The sequence below is a fragment of the Dermacentor silvarum genome, chromosome 4, assembly GCF_013339745.2.
Source record: "Dermacentor silvarum isolate Dsil-2018 chromosome 4, BIME_Dsil_1.4, whole genome shotgun sequence".
NCBI lineage: Eukaryota > Metazoa > Arthropoda > Arachnida > Ixodida > Ixodidae > Dermacentor > Dermacentor silvarum.
Window position 1 is genome coordinate 30,088,962 of NC_051157.2, and position 26,453 is coordinate 30,115,414.

Sequence of the window (26,453 nt, forward strand, 5' to 3'; positions counted from 1 at the left end):
GCAACGCGGCGCTCGCCATGTTTGCCCCGTCGAAGGCTCCGCCTCCCCGCACCCCCTCCGCGGTGGCTGCTCGCGACGCCGAAGGCATCCGGTTGCAGGCGGGCAGTCGCTCGACTAGGCAGCACTGCCGCGTGACCATTCTCGCACCCGCCCTCAGGGAAATGTTAGGGTAACAAGACCTGAAGCTAGACTAGCTGGTTCGTGTCAAACGGTCACGACGGGCTGGCGACTCTAGACAGACAAGCGCATGAAGGCGTCAAGCAAACAAAGATTGACTGAAAACTCATGTTTCAATAATTCAAGGGTGTGCGGCAGGGTAAGACATGCCTTTGTCCAATGGCAATGGGGCCAACTTGTAAGTTTCTTAAAGTCGTCACTTGGTCTGACCTTCGACATTCCAAATGTATTACCCTTCTTTTAGTGCCCGGTATCTCACTTCGACAGACCACGAATCTATTAGACACGGGCTCTAAATTGTGTAGAAGCGGTGTATGGATAATGTAATTTCTTCTTTATATTAACGCACTTAATGTGCAGTTTTTTTCAAGGCACTAAATGTTTTTCACAGCCGTCCACGTCATTAGGCTGTTTCTAGCCAGCCGACCGACCGAAAGCTATAGACCTGAAGTGCTAGCTAACGCCATTGTCACAGATCTCCAATTGCCACTGACGCTATTCGCAACTCCAAAGTAATCGCTCGACTATTATCGGCCGCGCCGAGAAACAGCCGATCCAGGTTCAGGCTTAAAGCTAAAGAGGGTTTCCTATCACGGAACGCGCTGAATGCCTCGTAGTTCTCAAACCCACGTGATACCGCCGCGCACAAGCCAGAAAAATAAAGAAAAATATACGGATGTCTTTCTTTTGCTGTGTACCATTATGCGTGTCATTGCGGTGGAAAGACAGCAATGTATGATTTCGTTTCCCGAAAAAAGCAGACGACACGCATCGGAGACCGACATAGATAAAATCTTACGTATTGAGAAAAGGTAACTGCATACTATGGTGGATCGTTAGGAACAATCCAGTCGGGACGACTTCTTGATTTCCAGCGAGTAGACCAATTCTTAATTTTTTATATATCTTAAATGAGTTGTTGGCGTTTCAAATCGCGAGCGTACTTTTTTTATATATATATAGGCAGGCACTTTAATATATTACTGATGTACGCTTAAGCTTCACTTGGTATTGTTAGTTTAGTTTTTCTCTCGAGCATTAGTGCTACTAATGCCTTAAGTAGCCGGAATATTCTCGCTTAAGGTACTTTTGTTCACAGGCACCGGTAGTAGGGAACGATAACTAGCTCGGGTGGTTATGCCGCAAGGTAACATATCGTTTTGATAGCATGCTTTAGTTTAGCGGTGTAAGCAGAAGATGCTGTTTTCTCATCCAGCGTGGTGACTTGTACGCTTATTTGCTCGCAAGAAATTTAGAAGCAACTACAAACAGCGCTAGTTCAAAATTTCAAGCATGCGACCTGCTTTTAGTTTGCTAGTTTTTTAGCGCAGTTAGTTTGCTTTCCGACATTGTGCGCGCCGCCAAATTCCATTAAAAACTGGTTCGATTTGTTTCCTAGTCATGAATTTACACTAATACAAGTGAGATTGCTCAAAAGAGAGCCCTATCTAAATTTCCGAAACCTGTTGGAACAAACGCCACTTGGACCGATTGGTTGTCATTTACTTCTCACGTTTCACCGGGGTTCGAGAATTCCTACGGGCGGCGGTGTCTGCTGTGCTCCCAAGAATGGATCGTATACCTCGAACACTGCGTACTGCGAGCCCGGACAAGCGCCATTCATTAGACGCAGACTATCTTATCACACGGATCAGCTAACTCTAAAGAGAAAGGTGCACCCCGACTGACAAACGGAACTCTCATTTGCTATCATTTGTTTTTATCCCAAGATACACTGACCCCGTAACTTAACCGTTTTTAAAAAGCCTCGTTCTATCAGTGCACAATATCCGTAGTTAGCTTCTGAAAGCACGACAGACATTACTGACTAATATTGTGGGATGCTATGATATACTGCTACTCGAGTCACAGTGGGGAGTTGCCTACCAAAGGTCGAAAACAGTCAAGTGTCTCCCCTGTAGCAGTGAAGCAGCGCCGCAAACAAGTGCTTGTACCTTTCGGAGGGCTGCTACGCACTAACACTTCCCTTTGTTTAACATCCAGCTCGCTTGAAAGGCTCTTGGTCTTAAAAAAAAAAAAGTCTCATGCGGCTCGCTAGGCAGGCCGGACTTTTGAGCACAGCACAAACGAGAAACATGAAACTTGAGCACAGCCCAAAGCGAGAGGGCCGCCGGAAACCTGGGTGTTGTAGTCATCTTTGTTTATTTGGACAGTGTTGCCAGCACAAGTAACGGATTCTGGAGTTGCCAATTCTATTCTCTGTGCAGTCATATTAGAAGATGCCTAACCGAGAGACAAAAAGAATTCGACACACCAGCTCTAGAACAGGACTTGGCGACCCCATTCGATACTGTACTTGGACACGCCTTCCACAAGCCCACTAATATAGAGCAGTGTTATGCTTAGTAGTGGCCTGAAAAAGCTCTTCATCTGAAAAAAAAAACGCAGCTTATAAACGGAGATTATTGGGAATCCAGCTTCTGAACTACTGTGCCCTGAACTGCAAAGAACCCGTGAAAAACCGAAAGGTCGTGTACCTCTCTTGACTCTCTGTGGAAGACTTCGCTCTTAGACGATTTTACATAGTGTGTTTTCCGGTTTGTATATCTTTAGACGCACTAGATTTTGCCCGTGTCTCCGCGCCCGAACATCTCGATGCGTTGAAGTTGTAACAGGCTCTGTGTTAGTAAACATGAGTCGAGTGAACAATGATGATCTCACCCAACTATAGGGCTCGATAGGACACCACTGCATTGTATCATTAGCGTTTTCCGCTACGATATAAAAAACAATAAGAGAAATTGAAAATGTGTAGAATAGTGGGAATCCGTACAATTATGTACAAACTGTCAATGTTAAAACGCCAGTCAATTCACTCGTTTCAAGGCTGAAGCATACCCGCAAATCAACCTCATAATGTAAATAATTGACACTACGCGTTTCGCACTATATGTGGCGAGTTCAGTGAATTTAGAATGTGGAGGCGCCAAATCACCATGCCTAGCTGTTTGCGAAATGTACATGAACTCTCAATTATGATTACATCTCTCCTCATCAGAACGTTTTATTTTGTCGAAAAATAAAACGCGGATTTCGAGTCCCCCATGGAATCTTCACCGCAACATGCTGCACTCAAGTGTCAGAGCCACTAAACATTCTCTCACGCATCTTCGGGGGGCCCAACAACATTTGGACAGAATTCAGAAAGTTTTTCATTCGTAAGACCTATCTGTAGTTGACCGATTGCGTTCGCTAATCATAAGTTAGCTATCGAATTTATAAGAGCGAACTTACAATTCCTGCTAATCTGTGTGGCATACGAACTCCGTTGTTCAGTCGTTTACCAGAGCATGAACAAAGGCGTAGACAGAAACCGTGCGCTCTAGAAAAACTGCGCCAGCCAGCAGATGTCGTTATTGTTGCTTCACAACGTCTCCTTCTGCAGTATCGCTTCTTCAACTTCTTCTGCTGTATTAAGAACAAACCAACCATAATCTATTCTCGTCTCCCACATTGCACTACGAACGGATAATAAAGCACCGCGAATTCTGGGCAAATAGAATTTGAGTATAGTACAAAGGCGTCTCGTATATCGCCAGTTTTGTAAAGTGAGTACACCGTTGGATGAAGTCCAGCGCCAGGATTAACTTTGGTGGGTTTGAACGAAAGCGCTGCACAACCGTCGTTGTCAGCCGTGTTTATCTCCGGTCGGAAGGGCTGCAGCATTTCCAACCGATCAACGTGGACGCGTACTGACGACGCAAGTCTCAGTTAATTGGGGCAGGACAGGCCGGTTGCCCTAACGCCCTGCGGGCTATTAACCGTTGCGTATCAACCGGTTTGACAGGCCGATGTATTACCTCGTGATACTGCTGGGCCAATCAGCGTAATAAATCTTCAACAAACACAAACGAAGAGCTACGCAGCTCTCCATACAGACAGCGCCTAAGTGTCGCCGACCGTGCACAAAGCAAGAAAGGGGGAACAAAAAGTAAGCCCAAGGGGCAGCAACACGTATAACGAATGGAAAAAAAGAAAACATTAGTGTCCGTTGCTCAGCTTCACCGACCCGTTTCTTCGGCATAACCCTGCAGCAACAAGTTTGACTTCACTATTGGCGCTTACAGCCATGACGAGCACATACACGACTCAGTGCTTAAATGCTTCTAGAGCAGATGTGCGCTAATCTTAACACCCCTTCATGCGAGCGGATATCAGGCTCTCTTAAGCCGTTTTCTCTAAAGGTCCTGACGATGTCAACTCGCCGAGTCTGGTAGCTGTGCATATACCAACGGAACTTGCTCATACTGCCTCTGTGTCGCCTCGCCTGGTGCTTATATTGGGAATTTAAGCAGACGTGTAGTCGGCCTCGTGTGTACATTCCTGAACTTACGCAAGCCCCTTCTTTCAACGGTTCCTCGGCGACGACGTTTCTCGCTGTCTTTGTTTGTTTTTAGGCGCGGCTTCTATCTCGTCCTTCCCAGGGTGCGTGTAGAGGCTCGGCTGAACCAGTTCAAGGTTCTTCGCCCTGGCGCAGTACTGAGACAAGTGCCCGTCTGCCTCTCGCAAGCTGCAGCCACCCAGATAAGCTCGCGGATATCCCGGTCTGCGCTCGCGGGGGCTTATAAAAGTCTGGCTTAGCAAAAGTTTCAAGGGGCTGCCGATGGTAAACGCGTGCCATCGAGGATATGTCCGTTACAGTTAGTTGGATGCAGCACTGGCTGCGAAAGTTCGTACGAAGAAGCATCGACCATGCTGTCGTGTGACGAGACAGTACATACGCGTAGCGAATATTTGCCCCCGTGTAGCGAATCTCTATTGATTTACGAGTAGTTGCTGATGGGCTACTTGGTTAATTACTAGAGAACTGTAACGTTGATGCCACTGGGCACACATAATAAAGACAAACAAGAGATGTTCAATATTTATTGTGTGTTACCAGTCTGTGACAGAAGCTACAGTATCTATAGTTCCACAACACTTTTGCTGTGTAAACTACTTTGTATTCTTGAAGATTGAAAAACAGATTGTTGATTTATAGAATACCCGTACTTTGTGACAATTTTCTATGCATTTACTCACATTGTGCATTTTAAGCTTTCCTTGTATGGCGATACATTTCGCTGCGTGGAACTTCTATGTGGGTAGCGCCGGATCTTCGACGTCCCGCCCTGCCCCTGGTAAGTTAAGCATGCGCGTTGCAACTCCACCTGGCTATGGAAATATGCTTTGTGGTACAAAAGTTCGAGTCGAGGCCACATCCGGGATATTTGATGCACGTATAGTGTATGGCTATTTTTCGCCTTTTAAGCAACTGCGGTTACTCTTGTCGACGAGCTTCGCGAAAATACTGGAGCGCTCGCGCATAAACAGTCGCATACCGTCACGCGCGCCTTCTGGAATCCGCGTTTGGAGCAGCGAGATCAGACCTAGGAGGCTTTGCCGCTGCACGTGCCAAACTAGCGCTCCAGTTATTCGGGTTGCCGATCCTTCTGCCCCGATGTTTCTTTCACGAAGCGCGGTTAGCGAGGGACACAAAGATCTTAACCTCGATGCGCGTGGCTCGGCCGCACGCAGTCGCTTATATGTAAGAGAGCAAATTTTTATCGGCAACGTATACGCGGCGACGCCCGACGTAAGCCTGTGCTGACTGTATCGTTGCAACTTCCCGAGTTCAACGCGCAGGTTATGCACCTTACGCTGATGGCACTCGCCTTTGTTCTGAAGATCTCAGGCCGCCTTCGAGCGTGCTCGGGGCTCTCACGTTTCTATATATGGCTTACGCTGTGTTGATATTTGAGAAATAATGTCGGCTTTAAAATGTCGAACAGTGGGTTATTAGCAACAGTAATTCATAATGGTTCATGTGACTGTGCTAGACAGGCTCGGAAGGAAGTGGCGACGAACATGAAAGGGTCAGAGGGAACGGGCAGAACATGCCTTCCCTGCGACTCAAAAGCAGTGGAGTGTGCTGAGGGCACCCCTAGCCCTTTAGGTACCAAACACTTCCAAACAGGATTCAAGATCAGGGATATTGATTATTGTCCTTCTTTTTTTTGTTATTTTCGAGTACAAAACAATCCTACAGTACAAAAGAAAAGAAAAGCTGTCTCTTACCAAGCCAAATTGTGTGCGCATAGAAATCAAACGGTATTTATTAGAAAAAAGAGTGAAAATAGAAGTTCGGTTTACACGTGACAGTTGAACAATTAACCATATAACCTTTGGCAAGCACACGTTCATTTTCTTTTACATTTTGGGCACGAAGGATAAATATTTTGCCAAGAGAATGCGAAAACAACTCAAGGATTTAGATTCTCAAGGAGTTAAGCACAGAGTGCTTTATGCTCAGCATGCCTAATACCCTGGCGTACTTAGAGCACGGCTGCGTGACCCTGTTTTTTCCCCCTCGTAAAGCAGGGGTAGCCCACCTAATAACACAAGAACTGCGTGTGTGAAAGTGTGTGGCATGAAAACAAAGGTCATCCTTTTATTTCAACCTTGATGGATCCTTACGCCAGGCAGTAAGCACCGCGCCTTCAAGGCACGTTCCGCTTGAGAATCCCGAATTCCGTGATGTTTTCTAGAAACAATGAGGCCACCATCAGAAGGGTTCAACGTGCTCCAGAAAGTACGTCTTACCTGCCTCCGGAATGAGAGCCTGCGTTGCTACAAACCTTGCTCTGATGCTGGAAGTATTCCACGTTGCCGCTGTAGCAAAATGAGCAAACAGTTGCACACTCAAAGCCTTGAACATGAAACAGCAGTCTTAGTAAGCTGAGCACATGGAAGGGCTTGTATGCAATCTATGTTAGCAAATGTTGTAACGAGCGGTTATTATTAAGTACGACGAGAAACAAGCTAAAGCACCCTTGACACCGAACGTGGAAATTGACATGACATGAAAAAGGCACATGTATTTGCTAGGCTTCTGGTTCTCTCCTATATTGCAGACTGCTCGCGCTATACGTTGGGCCCAGGATCGGGCCAGCAATATGGTAAAACAGTAACTATACTATCATCTTTAAGGTACAGAGAATGTTATGCGATGCTCTGTACCTGTGCACCCGAGGTTTCTGTGTACCCTATATTAAAAAAAAAACTCTCACAAAGATAGTGAACATTAAACGTTGGGAAAAGATGAAGACCGTCGAACACACACTCAGGACTTCCGTCTTTCCGCGCAATTTAAACTTCAAGTTAGAGCTCACAAAAATGGTTGCCTGAGGCCTTCTCACTTTGATGAGAAAGAAACAGTAACCGTTTTGTTGTTCTCAGATGCGGGGGTTATGAAACCTGTCTTACATCTTGAGCTTGGTAATTTTTTTCAGTAAGAAAGATTTTAGATATTGTGCTTTGATATGACTACGGGCAGATGAACTCTTGGCTTTCGATTGTCCGTGCAATGTTTAGTTGACAAGCTCTGCCTATCCAGTGCCTGAATCAGTAAGCAATTGATAATGGTAATTCTATAGTTTTGATCTTACTTTATTTTGATGCTATTGTATTCAAGGTAAATGATGCGTCAACCTCACGCTCTTGTAATCTTGCGAATATTTATTAAACTTGGCCCCACTGGTTCTAAGGGCACACCACTGGGCTTCATAATGAGCGTCATGGCCGAGTTACAAGAGGATTCCTCAACACTCGGTGAAAGGCAATAAGAAAACAACGTTATATGCTTACCCCAGTTTACTAAATCCACGAAAGTATCTGAAACCACGATGACACAAGGAACTCTTTAGCGGCTGAGGTGAGAGAAAACAAACGACAAAGTGACAGCATAGGATAAAGAAATGCCCAGGTCATCTGAAGAGACCTGAGCAAAACGAAGAGTAAGCAAGCTTCGCGACCCTCGCCGTTCACCTCAATGTCGTAGCCCCAGAAAGTCCAGAAAATTCCAAGTAAGTGATGAAAGGTGTTCATTAAAACGAAATGAAAAAAAGTTGTAAAACGCAAGGAGAATAGGCTTTTAATTTTCTACAAACAGAGGCGCCAAGAAACTCCGGCCTCTACTTAAGAAACATTCGGGTAAATGTGCCGGTTGAAGAATAAAACATTTTTCAAACACTTGCGAACAGTATTGCTCTACAGCTAATGTTAAAGCCTCCGTATCTACCTTGTACCGTTACCTATGCCTGTAACGGATCCGGTCGTATCAATCTCTTCCTTGCTTTTTTCCCCATCTATACTCTAAACGGCTTATCTCGGCCGCCGAGTGATTAATGCTCCCACCCGCTTCGAACCCCAACGCTTCTGGAAGGTAGACGTTACCTGCGGGTCACGCTGGATGAAGACCTTTGCATTCCATTAGGATGTGCTGAGTGGTATCCGGCTTTTTTTTTTTTTTTTTTTTGCTGCAGCAGACGCATGCCTCATCCTGTTGTGAATATTTGCTTCCGGCATGTTTTTTGTCCTTAGGAAATCAGCTGGGGCCTGAATGGCAGCGCTGCCCCTTGACTGAATTGCTCACTTTCTTTCAATGCCACTTCCCGGTGACTCTAGAGCAAAAATTTTGAAGCCGGGTGCGCAGGCATCTGCACAAATTCACCGGAATCTCCTCGTTAGAACTTCCAGGAGCATTTCCGAAGCACAGTGTTCTCTCCAGTCGACAGACGGCGCTGCGCTACACATTATAGGGACCGGATCAAGGTAGATATAGAAGTGTTAAGGACGAGAAAAAAAAAAAGGTTAGCTACATTAACCGCATATGCCGTCCACCATTTGTTACCGCAGCTTTTTCACGCACCCTAATCTTTGTTCATGAGTTACGGTCCAGACGCATTCCACAAGCGAAGAGTACGCGAAGAAAAAAAAAATGTCACAGTTTCGCCCTAAGGGTGAAGCAATGAATGCGATAGCAACACAGCAATGTCATAGGAAGTAAGGTGAGCGGCCTTGGTAGCAATATGAATTGTAGTAAACATGAGCTGATTAAGTAAGCAGGTGTGCTGCGGCGTAAGTAGACCGACATGAAGAGAGACTCGATGACCACGAGAAGGCGCGTGTGAAACGGTGGTGTTGATGAGAAGCGCTTACCGTGGGCAGCGCGTGCGAAGGGACACACCTGTAGTGCTGCACTGCCGATCTGGGCAGCATTGCATGTGTAGCGTGCGTTGGAAAATGTGGCCCGACTATTACTAACTGAATGAACAAGCGTGGTGTGAGCGCGCACAAACAAACATGAATAGATCACACTGAATGACTGCAGCCAACGACTGTCAAAACGCTGGCAGCGCAACGTACCTTCGCCCGCTGCGCTGCCGAAGGTGCGTACGGTCTATCGCTTCAACGGAAACTGAGCGGCGCATAAAGGTCAGAGCCGTGTGGAGATAAGAGGCGGTGCGGTCGAACGAACGACGAGCGCAGTTGTTGGCAGCGTAGAAGTGCGCCCCCCCCCCCCCCCGCTCCCTCCGGCGCTGGCTTCCCGCTTCCTTGCTTGCGCGTGGGAGAGATAAGAGACTGTTCGGACGAGCGACGAGCGCGGTTGTCGGCAGAGAAGTGCCCCCCCCCCCCCCCCCCCCTGCTCCCTCCGGCGCTGGCTTTCCGCTTCCTTGCTTGCGCGTGGGAGATTGAGTGCGTTCGCTGGGGCATACGGCGCGCGGCGAAGATTTTATCTATACAGAACCTCACGGCGACGGCGACGACGACGGCGACGGCGACGGCAGAAATCCGGTTGAAGTGTCCATATAATTGCTATCGCAATAAAACTATTGTAGTGTACAGCATCCCGCGCTGGAAAATACGCGCGCCAACCTGGCTCCGAAAGAGCGGTCAGAATAGACTACTTTCGGCCGACGCTTCAGGTAAGAAAGTGCGCTGACTTAAGTTTGAGCGTCTACGTAATAACAAACTCACCTTCCCTGAATGCGTAGATCATGAAGGCAGCGAAGAGAGACATAATCGCCATGGATATCATGCTGATCTTAGCGCAGCACCATCGGGTACAAAGCGGTGCCGCAATGGGTCTGCATGCACAAGGGAAGTATACGAGGAAGTAGTTGAGCGTCGACGCTTAACTTCGTCCTGACGCGCTCTCAAAAAGAAAAGTAACATGGGGCTTTATGTTTCGCTTCTTATCTAGGCTATATTGTCTTACGTAGTGTTTTATGTTATCAGACTTGCACGTACGGCTACTCTTTGCTGTTTGGCGTTGTATGACGTTAGCAAGGCTTACTCGTTTTTTATGAATCTGTAGTGCAGGGTAAAATACCATGGGTCATGATAATTGGCGGTAAACGTTCTTTCCTACTGAAAATAATCATCTGAATAAAACAAATCGGGGTAAAGGGGAAAAAAATAGAAATTTTTCGTTGAATGTACCATACTTATTCATTATTACCAGAACGATATCTAGTTAAGTGGTATTTATCAGGCATTGCGTTAACCTTTCAGAATAACTATTTCCATACAGTTTTCGAAAGTGGTACCACGCACAGCACGACGTCAGGCGCAAGGTCGTTTCACTCGTTTCGTAAATTTCGTTCAATTTCGTTTTCACGTTAACTTCACTAATGCCTATAACAAACACAATGAATCGACTAAGATAATATTCCTAGTAGGCTTTTGCACAATCAAGCTAAGCACCATATCTCCACACGACCTCTGCTGCAATAATGAGTGATATTAAGGAATCATATCTGACTAATTCGTGGATAACTGCTTTAGCATGTGCAGTGTTGTAATTGTCTTTAGCAAATGCAGTGACGCTGCGCTAATTTTGGCAGTATGGGTAACATTTACCTAAACTGAAGCATGTCGCTCATTTGCGCTCGCTCTCCAAGACTTTGCCTTGCGTGCTGGAAGCAACAGCTGTGAAATACTCCCGTCTTGATATACTTTAAAACTAAGTTTCAATAATGCCGTAGTAAATCGGCTACAGAGAAGGAAAAATCGGAGTTCCAGAGCAAGAAAAAAGACACGTATACTTTGTTCAAAAGTAATGTAGCACTCCAGTGAAAGGCTGCAGTTCGCGGCAGCCAATCAGGAGCAAGATCATGCAAACCACATGTCTCTGTCACGTGTATGTTCTTCTTCTCAGTTTTGAGTGGTGCAACACGGCTTGTAACTCTCACTACACACGACATAATATAGTAAAAGGGCATATAATAAATATTTTCAAAACCAAAATTGTAATCGAAAGTCCTTATCTGTATGGCCTTTCAAGAGAGATATTACAACGAGCTGAAATGCGCGTACGTTCATGTTCACCTAAAATCAGCAAGAAACAAAAAAAAAAACAGAACCTCTAATCATATTTAAGTGGTTCTGGTTACTGTTGATGTTCCTTATCCAGGCTCGCCTTCTACTTACGCTCTAACTTGATTTTGAAGAGTCTAAATTGAGAATAACGTCAGAGGCTCATTTGTCTGACAGTGGAGCAACAGTATAGTGTTGGTGCAGTAAAAAAGAAGAGGAAAAAGAAATGCAAATAAATATCCCAGTGTGATAAGACTTTTGAAGCGCATTAGGAAACCATATGTGGTGAAAACTAGATCAGAACCATCAATCAAGGAGTCTTTCATAGTGACGGCCGTAGAAAAGCATTTAACCACCAGCCAGATGGGAGCCGTAGGAAGAAAGCGTGCAGTGAAGAATATTTAGTTAATGTGGCAGCAACGAGACGGAGAAACTGCACTTGTGTCCTTTGGATAGCAGGAACAAAGTCCTATTGTCCATCTCTTTCTTTCTTAACTTGCAAAGCTAAGAGCTAGTGGAACTAGACTTAATCATTTCACATATTTTGGCGGTGCGTCATGTCCTTGCATGACACTAACAGATAATTAAAAAATCCAGAGAGTACTCGTTCCTTCATTGAGATCTGATGCGACGTGGCAACTTCTACTACTTGCTCATCCCAGAAAAAAACTTTTTGCTTATCTGGATGATAGAGGTTGGCTAGTGCAACTTTTTATGTTGCGACGGCGTTATAGAGAACATTATCTGCCATATGTTCTTTGTTTGATGTTTAAAAATCCAGTTCAAGAAGTACCAGTATGCTATCTGCCACAGCGATATTTAAAAATTCTGCAGAAGGTAACAATCATCAGCTGGTACTGCTGTGTTGACGACTAGCATCATCGCACCAGTATCCCCATCATCCTCCTCCGTCCTTTTTTTTTTTTTGTTCATTTTCTCCTTTCCAAGCGCAGAGTAACAGGCTAAAACAGACAAGCTAGGTCCGACATTTCATGTCTTCTATGGATAAATCTACTACTACCAACATGAATTAACTAGAGAGAGAGAGAGAGAGAGAATAAATTGGCCGAGGTTTAACTCTTGTAAACCTAGTTATAACGAGCGAAAGGTCTGTTTGGCTTGGTTTTGCAAAGGCTATGCTCACAGTGTTTCCTAAATGCACGCTTCTGCGCTTGGTAAGCTTCTCTATAACGTGCTAATCTGGCCTCCCTTTGCTCCGGTGTTTCAGCAGCCAACTTTGCCTTTGCTTGAGATTTCGCAGCCTGCCGTCTAGCTATATCTACTGGATGATTGGATTCAGCCTGTCGCTTGCGCTGAAGCGCACGCACAGACGGCCCAGCCGGCGCGCCATCCATGGCGAGACTGAGCGACCAAGCACCTGCGAAGCAGCCGTTAAACCCTCGCCTAGTCACATGGTTCCGCAGTTGCGAGGCTCCGAACGAGCGCAGCTGCGACGCCTCTCCGCAGCGGATCACGTGGCGTGACGTCACACCTGCCACAATTGCGCTCCGGCGGATCAAGGTCATTGCGACGCCATGAATGACCTTGCGAGGCATGGCGTAGTAGAGCTTTCACTCTAAAACATGATCTGCGGGCTCCACTAAGCTGCTTGGAGAACTAACGGCTCACAAAAGAGAAGGTACAGGGACATTGAACTTGAGCATCATCCGTATAGAAAGCCGATATTTCTCTGGTGCGCTTCTTTAAAGACGACTGAAATTGCAGCGAACGCCTTCGAATGCATAGTAAGCGCCTTGTTGTCTGCGGGCACACGAACTATTACCACTTTATTTTCTTGTTTTACCTGGTTACCCTGGTTACCTAGTTAACCTCCCTGCCTTTTCTTCTCTCTCTCTCTCTCTCTCTCCAGATTCGACTTAACGTTTTCCTAAGCTGAACTCACGGCATAGCATGTGGTCGTGGGTGCCGTAGAGGTTGTGGTGGCCTGTTGTTTCGAGGCACCTCTGAGTTGAGGGGCAGTGTGGATGCGGCCATGGGAGCTTCAGAGCCAGAGAAGTGCTCGGGCCGGACGGGTGCTTCCTGGACTTCAACTCTGAGAACCTGCAGTAGTCGGGACGCTCAATACAACACGCCATCACATCTTTATTTCTTATGAGAATATTCACAACCGATATAGATCACAAATTCTAGGACAAGCGCTGATCAACTCTTAAGTAGCTGAAATTCGCCAAATTCAGTAGCTGAATTCGCCACCTAGTTGCCTTTGAGTATCATGATGGGAATGAGAAGTTGTAGCCAGTCGGGGTTTAAATGGCCACTAAAGATGAGTATTAATAATAATATTATGATTCTGCCTTCTGCAAGAGCAAGAACACTACTGTTACCTTGAAGGCCAGAAAAGTTGCAAGAACGAGAAATGGAAGGCAACATGGCCTGTAAACTGTCCTCATAAAAGGAAAGGAAGGGAAACCCATACGGGCTTCCACTCTATCGGACCCGACGCGGGAAAGGCGGTGGTCGCGGGTTTGATGCCCGGACCAGGACGAATTTTGATTCGAAAGCGTCAAATGGCCCATTTAGCGAAAAGGCTGGTGTCTGTCGTCTGTAGCACCAAAATGGCAGGTAAATTGCCAATGGCTGCGACGCCACGTCACGAGTGCACCTCGACGGAGCAGAAGGACGGAGGGAGATTCTTATAGAAAGGGGTGAAAGGTTGGGTTAAGTGCAACACAGTAACTGTCTCTCTTGCGGCCATAGCGCGAAGGTGTTGCGTGAGGGGAGAAGGCATCACCGTGACGCCACGTCAACCTCGCTCTCGCTCTCGCGCTCGGAAGCCAGCGTGCGGTGCGTATCTCTCTCTCTCTCTCTCTCTGTCTCCCATTGCACTTAGCAGCTGCGCGCTCCTGCCGGCCTTAATAGTGGCCGCTGCTGCTTCCTCGGTCTCTCGACGCGTAGTACGTCGGTGGCATGCGGCGTTGGCACCGCAGGCTGCTGCTGCTTGCTGGCTCGGACAGCACGTACCGCTATGGTACATTACTCGCAGCGCAAACCTCGAAGGACCGCTCAGCGGTGTTCAATTGGACATTAATGCTTTTGCATTCACAGCTCGTAAGAAGTGTTAAAGTGTCCTCAGATTTTTTTCTTCAACTTGCAAGCTTTCACCCTGAGAAACCCACACGGGTTTCCTTTGTAGCTCCATGTTACATCCAGGGGATGATAATATTTCCCTTTCAAGAGGCTTCCTCCATCTTGCGCGGTTCAGCAGAACTGATTCACCAGCTAAAGTTCCCTCATCATCAGCTCACCGTGACGTCATGTATTCTGGAAATGTCTGCTTGGTTCTTTTCTTTAATAGTTATTCGTTTACCGGTAAAGAAGGACTGCACTGCATTCTAAAGGAACACGTGAGTCAACAAAAAAAAAAAGTATCGAAAACGTTTTCGTGCACCAAAACAGCACGCACGCGAGAACAGCCGCGATCATGCAACCCCAAAAACTTCTGGTCGCGAGCCTTATCATGCACTCTACTAGGCCGGAACAAAAAGAGTATTTTAGGTTGTTTCGATGTACGGAAATCACCTTTTTTTACGTTTAATGACTAAAGACTGCAGCTTCGTGCTGCAGTCTGGTGGATAAAAAGACATTTGCGTTTCATAAGCTTCCTCCACCATGCGGGCTTCCGCAAAACTGATTTGCCAAGACTTATAGTTAAAATATTCTGTATAGGTTACGGCAAACTGAAATTGTAATATTGCGAATATGTACAGAGGAAAAGCGTTGAAAATCTGCGGGCTTCTGTTATAAGACAGTCTTACTACTCAGCCTTGTCTTTTTCCCCGCTAAATTAAGCGGGCTATTTCAGTGGACAAAACAGGAAGCCGCCCAAATCCTATGTTTGTAAGCCGCACTGAGGCATCAGGGCTAAATAAAAAAAAATAAGGAAGAAAAAAAAAGACAGAAAGATTAGCCTTAATTTTTTTCAGATATTATCAACCGTCTTCTGTGCGAAATGATTGAAAATGGTGTTGTGAAAGAATAGCTGACTGACTAAGTTATTGTAACTCTTTAATGTCCCGCTTCACTTTACTTATTTGTATTCTCACGCTTTCATCGTTCCATCAACTTTAAGACATCCGTCGTCAAAGTTGAGGCGAAACATTTTGTTCCAGTTAAGTTTTTAGAAGAAAGTTTTCATCGCGCATTTCGAAGCAAAAGTGCGCTAAACTACAGGAGAGACAATTGTTATTTCGTGTCAGATTTTGGCAGGTAATGCCTCGCACGCTGCTTGGCTCCATATCATTAAGTGAAGCCTGTTCCGGAAAGTAATCAATTAGACAGCTTTTTATTGATCTCTAACGAAAAGTCAATAAGGAATTAAGGCACAATTCCTAGTATCCGCGAGAGCAAACGTTGTGTCACCTAATAACTTCTTTGTTCTGCACTGCCTTGAAGAATTACATATGTTCGCAGTAACGTCTGGTATACCTAGCTCTCGCTATTTTATACGTACGAGAACATGACCGAGCCTTAGCGTTCTTATTTAATGCCTCAATCGTTCATTTCGCAATGATTATATTTCCCATCTTCAGACGTATACGTTCCCAACACGTGATAGTTTACCTGCGCAGTAGACTTGCTTGGAGCGCGAGGAGCAGGTTGCACCACAACCGCCTCCAAGGGTGGTTCGTTGGCTGCCGTGTCGATCTCGTACGCCGACGCTGAATCTGTAGGGCACGGAGCGAAGGCGCCAGTGGAAGGCGCTTCAGTCAAATCTGCTGGCGGCTCGTAAAGGTTTGTTCCACCACCATCTTCGGAGATGTGTGACGCCAATCGGGTCACGCTCGCTACGTCCGCAGGTTCTTCGGGTGTTAGTGGCTGGATTTCGGGATATTCGTGACTTGGCCCTTCGCTCGGAGCTAGTGAACATGACCGAGGTGACGTTCCTCCGTGCTGCCTTTGAACGAATGAAGAGCGGAATAAAGACATGTCATATATCGGAAAATAGCATTAGCTCTACACAATATTTAGCTTACACTTCGGCAGCTGTATCGAAACTACGAAGAACAAGTCCACACGCGTAGTCATACTTTCAGACATGCAGCAGGTATTTTTCTTGTAAGTGAAGAATGCCATGCCTACTATGATTTAAGCGCCAACCCTCCGATTTCTTTTTTTCCTGCCCATTTTTATTATTGAAGTGGTGACCAAGGTGGCGGAGGACGCTTTCACACGGCAATATACAGAACGCTGATGTATATATTATTTCAGTCTTCCAGCTTCGAAAAGCCAGAAGGTGCCTAAATACGGTAGTGGGTTTTCATCCATTTTTATACTATGCAGGATCATGGATTTGCTAAAAGAAGTTTCTTTGGGGATGGGAAGCGTTCACAAGTGAATAGCTCATGGATCAAAATTGCCTTACCTTCCGTAATGCGTGTGAACTAAGACAGCGATAGCTAAGCATTTGCTTCGTTTGAATTCTAGCTATCTTATAAACTCGAACCTGCCGTTTATTTAGTCGCCGCGTCTTTGACTAGCGGCTGCAGATAGAATGAATACACTACTTTGACGACTGATCCATGACGCGACGCACCGGTAAGCACGGACGTTTGTTGCATCAAAAAGTGACACAACAAATTTCGCGCTGAGAGATAAGGAGACCGCCGGAGATAATTGCCTTAGTGGCACGAGAGTCGTGGATGTTCCCGTTTATACGAAAAGCTGGCGCCAGGCAAGCACAATCAAAGTCAGTGTTATTTGTTCAGCCATGAACTGAAACGCTAAGCCATTCTAAATCCAGTCGCAAATGGAAGAGGCGGTGAAGAAAACTTTTTTATTTATGTCAGAACGCAGCGCAAATTATTGTGGCTTCCCAATCATTAAATGGGCCGAGCACGGAGACTCGTTAATCGAAAATTGGTGGCCCGATGCCATGGAGAAAGGAAAGCTTAGGAGCAGCCCCGGTCCGCCCGGCTGTGTTGGAAAGTGTGTGTGGCGGAAGTCAAGTGCTGCCTTTCGCAAAGGAGCTGGTTATGGGACTGGTTATCCAAACATCCTCGTTTCCATAGCAACTACGTCCGTGAAGCACTCGCTGCTCTCGGCCTCCGAAAAAGCCAGATAAGAAGTTTCGGCCCGGTTTCTGCCGTCGCCGTCGCCGTCGTCGTCGCCGTCGCCGTGAGGTTTCCTATAGATAAAATCTTCGCCGCGCGCCGTATGCCCGAGCGGAAGCGTGCGGGGGGGGGGGGGGGGGGGGGGGGGGGACGCGCGCTATCACGGATAGCGAACGCACTCAATCACCCACGCGCAAGCAAGGAAGCGGGAAGCCAGCGCCGGAGGGAGCGCGGGGGAGGGGGAGTCGCACTTCTACTCTGCCAACAACCGCGCTCGTCGCTCGTCCGCACCGTCTCATATCTCCACACGGCTCTGACCTTTATGCGCCGTGCATTCGCCGCTCAGTTTCCGTTGAAGCGATAGACCGCACGTACCTTCGCCCGCTGCGGCGTATGGGCTCGCTGCCAGCGTTTTGACAGTCGTTGTCTGCAGTCATTCAGTGTGATCTATTCATGTTTGTTTGTGCGCGCTCACACCACGCTTGTTCATTCAGTTAGTAATAGTCGGGCCGCATTTTCCAACGCACGCTACACATGCAATCTCGAAGCACATACCATTTGTGAGAAAATGATTGTTTGGAGAGTGTCGCGTAAGCTTGAAAATTGTGTTTTGGGTCTGTGAGCTGTGAGTGTCAGTGTCAGCCAGCAACACAGGCTCGCACGTAATCACGGTGCGGGTCTTCGTCATCTTCTTCAACGTGCCATAGAAGAACACCGGGGTGCGTCTGCTTCATTCAAACTGCTGCACAAGTTTCCCACGTTTCGTTCTGACGCGCATCAGCAGCGCACACTACTGGCGACTCGTCGCAATGCAAGTTCGAAGCTCGCGCCAATCTGCTCCATCGAGTTGATTAATTAAACACGCAAAAGGGAGATGACACACCTAGATGGCTGCACTTTCAGCCTCAAAAACACTGACGACAGGGTTTTTCCTATTTCGTTTGTTTCCTCCATGCCTGATCCTGACACTAATTCAAAATATGCATTCTCACAAGAACTTCAATGCCGATTGTAACACGGGCGGATCCTAGAGGCAGTGTAGTAAGAGGCGTGGGTTTGGCCATCCTCGTAAGGCTATCGCACTAAATTCGCTCGGATGTAGCTTGTTGGCCTATAGCTTATTTGTCTCTTTCGCCGGGCTTGACGACGATGCCACGCCAAGTAGACGTAGTGGGAGGCTCCTCACACAGCTGAGGCACGGATAGAGTAAGCACCAATAGCTGTGGAGTTGGCGTGGATGTGTATGGAGATGAAAAATTTGCCTAAAGGCGCTAGTTTATATACGTCACAAATGGCGTTCGTACAGATGAGTGTGACCATAAAGGACATTTACTAACGTCGACATTGGTAGTTAATTGCTATTGATCATGTAATTAAAAAGGGTGTATGCACGTTAAAATACAAGCGTCGGTATTGAGTGTGACGGAAGCCATCGAGGAGCATCGCGTGCACCGAGTACCACAGGACGTGGCACCCGCAAAATTACCTAAATTGGAACTTTAATTCGCTGTGATAAAATGATTTAGTTGGATGATTAAACATATCTGCAAACAAAAAATTAATGCATCAAAAACGTAAGCGCTTGTCCTCTTTTGTGCCACCTGTCGGTGGCATCGAACCTGTTTATAAAGAAGCGCCGACGAACAGGGCGACAAGTTTTTAGGACATGAATGGATATGAAGTAGTAGTTCAAGGACGTACGCGGTCTCGTTGACGAGGTTCTCGGCCAGAAGCTTCAGGTTCGTGGCGCATCCAGTACGTGCATCGTGCGCCACGGGGCCCCCGTCTCGCCCGCCGCGCAAGCGCTCGCTGGAGTCGCCCAGCGACTCTGCCGCTGGGCTCCGAAACAAAGCCGGGCGGCGCTCGAGGGACTTGGTTGGCGAAGCGGTCGGCATGCCGGCATCGCCACCGAGGAAGAACGTCCCGCTGCGACAGCTCTTCTTTGGCACGGAGCGGCTGCTCGACTTCGGCACGGCGCTGCCTCTCCTGCCCTCTGATGGCAATTCTGGTTGGGGAGGAGTGCGGAAGAGACGGGAGTCAGTTCGCATTCGCGCATGAAGTCACCAGTGGGAGTGCGGAAGAGACGGGAGTCAGTTCGCATTCGCGCATGAAGTCACCAGTGGCATCTGTGGCGTTCGTATCACACGTTTTGGTAAATTGCGGATATAAAGGTCCCCTAAGTCAACTCTGATTTTTAAAAAAACGAAAAAAAAAAAACGAACAAATGTGTGCTCCTTTCTGGGGCTTTCCAGTCCTTTCTTCGATCATCGTGACGCCACAGTATCATGCACGGGACGTCACTAGGGTATAAGCTGTCGATTGGTTCATATACGAAGGACATCCTCTCCGATCCGTCTGCTAGCACGCATTTGCCATGAAGTCCCACACCCGCTCTTCCTCTCCGTCTCGCTTACCTGTCGTGCGCGATCAACTGAATTCTCCTCGTGTAGTCTGTTTTGCACTGTGTCTGCTGCGGCAACGGCGTGTTGCCGAAAAGCGCCCAGTCATGATAAGTGGAAGCTGATGATGTTTAAAAAAGAAACAAAAATAAGCGCGACCGTAGCGTTCGGTACTGACGTGTCGTGCACGTGTCTTATAACGAAGCATGCGGTGAGGAGGAGAGAGCGCCCGTCGGAAGCAAAGAAGTTGCATGCTTAACCGTCGAATATTTTGTATATAACTCCTTGGACCTAACCTCCTTGGTCGCGAGAGTAACGAAGCCGAGAGACCAACCACTCGTTCGCCAACAAGCCCAGAGTGGGTCCCTTTAATATATGACTACAAAGTTTTGGAGTTTGCTTGTGCCGGTTAACGACTTTCATAGCAAAGAGAAGGGACGTTTCCTGTCGTGGCCACACTACGAGTGTTTTGATTATTTCTACAGCACCGGAAACACAAGACAGACAGGGGAAGCAAGTGACGCTGAGCGCGGGAGAATGTCGTATCAACATGTTGGAGTATCTGCTCCCGTCAACCACAATTGCCTCGGTGAAGAAGGACGCCCGAACCACTCAGCTGAAGGAGTACTATCAGGACTCGATTCTACGGGTGGTCTTCCGGCTTTCCAAGCATTGCCAGAGGCCAATGCTGCTTGACATAGACGATAACCAGTGCATGCTACATGACATAGGTGATAAGGCACAGCACATACGAGCGAGGTTTGATAATGCTATTCATTAAACTAGCGCACAATGTGCTTCGCTTCTAGAAGGGCAAGACGGGAGCACTGTTACTACGTCAAAACTACGGACGGCCTCTTTCGAGATCACGCCACCTCGCGTGTTGTACCAACAACGGCAGGCTGCGACCTCGAGACCTTGCAAAACTCGCACTTGCAATGCTTCGACGAATTGTTGCGAAGCTTGACAGCGTTCGATAAAAACAATCATATTTGAACATTGGTTTCTGACCTGCTGTGCTGCCGTGTACACAAATTCCGATGTACCTCGAAGCCGCCTCTCAGATGATTGTAGCTCTCGAGACGAAGACAATCTAGCCAATTGGTCGGCCAACGTGGTCCGATCCAAAGCTTGCATTTGGCTGGCTATCTGTGCTGCTGAGACACTCACCTTCCATTTTATTATTGCTATCCGGCAGTGAGCTGGATGGTGTTCTGTTTAACTTTAAAAGAACGTAAATCGACCTCATTCATATGTATGTGAAATGCTCCGCCACGTTAGAGAAAGATGAACGGGACGATGACACGAACCGCGAACTAGGGTGAAAAATTGTAAGATTGTGAAGAATCCGACGAAACAATGTGAAATGTGCTATGCTGCGTACATTTTGCTCCCATGCTTCACTATTATCCAGGTGGCCATACACTGAGAGGTAACAACAGGAGGCCAAATATTAGGCCATCCTAGACTATCCTAGCTGTACTTATATATAGTGCTGAGTTTTAGCTTGCCCCCCATGGTCAACACACCATAAAAACACTCAGCCATGCATTATTGTACCAATGAGTCCAAGCAAGTCACCAATGTTGTTATGTTATCTTGTTCCGTGGCCCACTCGCACAAAAGTTATCTTACGTAAGCACCGGCCACGATTGACCATCATTGCATCGATCGTTTCATCGCGCTTTTCGCCATCGCGCCTTGGGGATCTGGACACGGGCGAATGAGAAAAAGCTTTTAGAAGTCTTTCAAATGCTTAATACGGGCCTATGGGCTGAACTCAAAATCTTTTCGTACGTAAGAAGTCTTCAACATTGGCTAGGCCGCCTTCGCTATTATGTACAGCATCAGCATTTATGAACAATTCTTGCGTAAGCGCCTTTTTTTTTTTTTACAATACGGGCCTAGGTTCAGAAGCTGGTGCAGGCGAAGAGTAAATGGGTCCCAAGACAGGCCTGCTTCTCAAAATAATTTAAAAGAGCGCAGCAAACACACGGAAGGGACAGGGAGAGCTTGAGCTGACCTGCCCGCGCATTTTTCTTTTTTTTTCTTGCGCTTTCTTATTTATTCTTACCAGCTCGCCGAAAAACACGTCGCGTTATGCTTTGCGGAATTCTATATCTGACCAAAAGTACGCAAATGCACGCACCAGACGCATCGGTTTGCGTATTGAAGCCTGATGATGTGCAGCCGCTCACGACTTCCAGCGACGTCCCATCCAGTCGCCGCGTTTCGAAGGTTTGCAGCTCGTCAACGCACGTGGTCGAACCATCTCCGCCCAGCGCCTTTCCGGGCAGTGCGTCCTTTACCCCTAAGATGGCTTCTCCAGCCCCCGACGTGACCTCGCAGGTGCTCTGCACTTCTGCCATGTCTGCAGCTCTCTCATCAGAGAGGCCTGGACTATGCAAGACACTTCGGGTGGCAGACGTTTCCGATGGACAGCGACAGGGTCCCCGTGGACCAGTGGCGGTCAAGGACAGGCGGAAACGCCCCTGTAGTCCATACGGCTACATTGGGCACAGCGGGCAGCATGCTATTCTTCTTCCCCTTCCTGTGGTCTGATGGTGGTGGTGGTGGTGATGATGATGATTTTGATGTTAATGATGATTACAGACATTGGCACATACCATTAATGGGGGATTGGTCAAGAAGGGGTGGTAGAAAGAGAGTGAGAAAGCAAGGAGAGGAAAGGCAAGGAGGTAAACCAGACAAGCGTCAGGTTTACTACCCTACTCTAGGGGTAAGGGAGAGGGAGAATGGAAATTAGAAAAGAGGGATAGAGTGAGTACTGCGTGCACGCGGGAGGATGCACTGCAGAACTATAAATGGTCACTGAGGCCACCCGGGTGGTGAAACATAGGAAAAGAGGTCGTGGCAAAATTATGATGATGACTTTCTACAAAAATGGCAGAAATTTACAGGGCAAGAATAGGGTGTACAGCAAAAGACAGCAATGATAATACAAAAAAAACCCTATCACGACTGAAATAAATTGCAATGCATAATACAGGGCTCAGCGTTGCAAAAGTAACAGAATAAATGAAAGGAACAACTAAATTAATGGAAATCATAAAACGAAATTTGATAAAAGGGAGAGATAGATTTTATTGAAGAAAAGGCATAGAGGTCGGCCTGAGATTGAGAGCACTAGCCTGCTATTCTACACAGGGGGAGAGGAGAAGGGGAAGACAAAACAGAAATAATGATGATGGAAAGAGAAATTCGACGCGTTTGAATTTTATAAATTTATGAAGCATCAAGAAACCGTCGGTGATATGCCAGAGAGTGACAAACAAGAAAACATTTTATGATAATTTCTTTTTCGTAAAGGTGATCATAGGAAGCTCGGCAGAAGATTCTATGGCTGCAGCCGAGTGCCGATGCTTCATGTGAAAGTGCAAAAGGAGTACATAAACTCAACGCAAGTTCAAGCAGAATCTCCAGAAGTCACTTTCTTTGACATCCCCTTGGTGCCGTCCATCGGGCCCTAGCGTCGCACAGAAACAAGACTAGTGGGTAGTGACCTATTGGGTAGTGGGTTTGTAGTGGCGGTCGTGTCTATAGTAATGGGTAGTGAGCTGGTGTCTACTCGGCAAGAAAGCAGCCATGGAGGAAAGAAATAACTGAATCGTCACCGAGTCAAATCAGCGCGTACAGCGCGTCGTAATTGCAGCCTCCGCGATCAACTTCAGAAACATTTTCAGAGCTAATTGCGGAGGCCACGCTCCGCTGTGCTGAGTACGGTGAACGCCACCTAAGTGGCGTTGGTAGTGCTTCTTGATGCCAGCGTCCCTTCGAATGCTGGCATCGAGGCGTCGTAGTGCTGAGACCACCGAAGCGTTCACTGTCGGTGCGCGTTAGTGTCATAATGCAGTACTTCTCTTTTCTGCTCGTAGGCGGCGGCACCGCCCCGAGCAAGAGCGCGGGTACACGGAGGAGTGTTAGATATATAAGGCGCGTCTGTGTAGCTCTCTGCAAATGCGTTTGTGGCGCAATGGGTTAAAAGCTCGGCGATCTATCGGCGCGGACCGAGAGGTCGTGGGTTCGATTTCCAAATTTTCCATGTTTGTGGAACTTTTTCTTCTGGTTTCTTTCTTTGTATTATGTTCGTGTACATTGTAAGCTGACGTAAAAATTGGAGAACGCTTAAGCCTTTAGGAGTGAAACGCAATAGCATTCAAAGATCCCTAGCTGCTTATCAGGCTTCCCGGCAACTTAATTATGTTTTATTGTACATTTAAATTAAAATCCGACGCTATCACGCCTGTAGGTTTTGGTTAAGTCGTATATTTACGACTGTCTGACGGATTTTAATTTGAGAAATTCAATCTTGTTCGTTAACGCCTTGCGCCACGCGGAGGGCCTGCGCAGTCGCGGTGGTTCGGGATGATTATTTCCGCCAACGACGCCAGCGTGCCGACGCCGACACCGATACCGACGGAAACGCTGGATTTTCTGCGACACGGGGCTCTTAACGCTATCGCGTTAAAATTCACCGAACGATTACGATACTCCCTAACGCGAAACATGAGCGCAGCTCTTTACGTGTTTTCATTTCGCGATATATTGGCTGGCGCGGATATTTTGTCTCGTGCGGCGCATTGTAATCGCAGTCAAGTTAATTTGATACGACTGCCTCACTAATCGGGAGATCGCGAGAGGCAGCGCATGGGTGATGCGTGGGCGCGATTCACAGCAGCAGCCGCAGAGAGACCTCCGCTCATGCTTTGTTTGCTTTGTTTCCATATATGGTATCGGTGGACGCGCTCGCCGCATGCCATCGGTGAATAGACGACCACGCGCTACTCTGGCGCCATCTCGTAGCGGTCGTCACTGCAGAGCCCGTCTTGCGCTACACTATACGCTTTTCTTACGCTTTCGCGAAACTCTCCTCATCCGCTTTCCTCCTCATGGTTCCGCTGCACACTCCTCTTTCTTCCACGCGCTCTCTTCGCTATCGCCGTATTTCCTCCCCCGCTGCGCTCCGCGTTCGCTCTTTCATCCTTCGCGGTCCTCGTTGGCTCAGTTACATTATGACGGCGCCGAAGGAAGCCGACGCGAAACGCAGTCATGGGCGCCTGAGAGCGGCGCTCTTAAAAAAATTACTTTTTCCCCTCTATGTCCAGCATGGCAAAGATTGCCATGGCTAGTCCCGCCTTATCTCGCTTCTCAAAGGTTCTCTTCCATCACGAGAGTAACAAGACCTCCTTGGGGCAGCGGTATGTATTCCAAGACGGCCATCCCAAGGACCCGAGGACAAGTTCGATTACGCGCTTGTGCAGTGCCGTCGCTCAATTTTTTTGCGAACGCGAGCCACTTCCATCCTCCAATCTTAAGCGCTGTTTTCCAGCCATTTAGCAGTAGCAAGTGACAAAAATGGCATCCTCCAGCAGAAAAAAAGCTTTTCTCCCTTCTTTCGCCCTTATACCGCACAGGCGGATTGGTAATCACACGCATTCTACTCACTTTCGATTACGATTTCACGTGCGCCGCTACATTTAGCGACGCACAACTTGCATAGCCTGAACATTGCATGCTCTCATCACCTAGATTCGTATACACATGCATCTGCCGAGTCTGCTCTTCCAAGGACACGAAACACTTTACTGGTTTCACGCGGCATCTATCACGAATATTCTCCAAATATATACCTGCACATGGTCGATCTATGCGGTCCACGCGGGTCAGTTGAAGCACGTCAACGAGCTCGAGATCCTTTACACGTTTCTTGCTGGTGTTAATTACTATTGAAGAACTAGCACACGAAATGAAACCTTTTATACACACTTTCTGCACAGCTATTCCCCGATGTATGCTGCTAAGGTTTCACTTCAGGGTATTCTGTACGGTTGTCTCCGGTATCCAGCATGCCATTTTATTCGAGATGCGCATTGTTGAAACCCTGACAACAGAACCACCACCCATATCCGGAAGGAAATTGCAGGAGGTTAAAAAAGCTCCATTACTGATGAAAATCGTAAAATGTTAATAGGCACAATGAATTACTAGCATTTGAGAACGTGCGTTTTAAAAATTTTCAATGATCGCCACGAGAAAAACAGGTAAATCCATCGGACCCAAATGCTTTGCACAAAGCTCGGCTAGTGTCTTTAGTTTCGAACTGTTATGAACAGTCATTGGGTAATTTACGAGTGCTGTAATGATGTGTGTAAAGCAGAACGATATAGTGCGCTGTAAATAACCCAACGGTAGAAATCCGTCGCTTTAGTCATTAACAGCTCGTCTTTAGAAACATCGGGCAAATAAAAACCGCGAGATGCCTGATTGATGCGTCCTGAGAGCAGTCTACTAAAATGACAGCTCAACTTTTTTACCGCACCGCCGTACGTATTATCGCTAAATTAAATAAGCCTCTGCTACAACCCCCTCCATAAAAAAAAAAAAAAAAAAAAAAAAAACCTGGAGAATGCGTCCTGGCATAGGCTATACAATCAGCATAAATTAAAACACAAACAAGGCTAAACTAGGCAAGAACGTAGCCCGCCAACTCCAGTATAAAACTTCAATTATGAGTAGGTGCATTCCACCTATATTACAATCGCATTAAAAACAAGACTATTCAAACACCTGTTCCCTATATCCACAAGCAAGTGCTACTTTCAATCGTTCGCTCGCCGGTAATAAA

The 26,453-nt window shown here is 47.1% G+C and overlaps 1 protein-coding gene across 3 annotated transcripts; it reads right to left on the reverse strand.

The window, feature by feature from the left end:
• Positions 1–6,593: 6,593 nt before the first annotated feature.
• LOC119448062 (uncharacterized) lies at positions 6,594–22,710 on the reverse strand. 3 transcript variants are annotated; one of them, XM_049665391.1, is made up of 8 exons: positions 21,957–22,710; positions 19,110–19,413; positions 15,919–16,252; positions 13,241–13,398; positions 9,997–10,106; positions 7,825–7,851; positions 6,781–6,849; positions 6,594–6,721 (listed from the first exon to the last, which is right to left on the reverse strand). In XM_049665391.1, the coding sequence occupies exons 1-8, from the start codon at positions 22,174–22,176 to the stop codon at positions 6,678–6,680; spliced, it is 1,266 nt and encodes a 421-aa protein (XP_049521348.1). In that variant the 5' UTR covers positions 22,177–22,710; the 3' UTR covers positions 6,594–6,677. The 3 variants fall into 3 exon arrangements, 2 of the variants coding, with proteins under 2 accessions (XP_049521348.1, XP_049521349.1); XR_007466347.1 differs by having other exon boundaries at positions 6,665–6,721; positions 7,825–7,886; XM_049665392.1 differs by lacking the exon at positions 7,825–7,851.
• Positions 22,711–26,453: the final 3,743 nt, after the last annotated feature.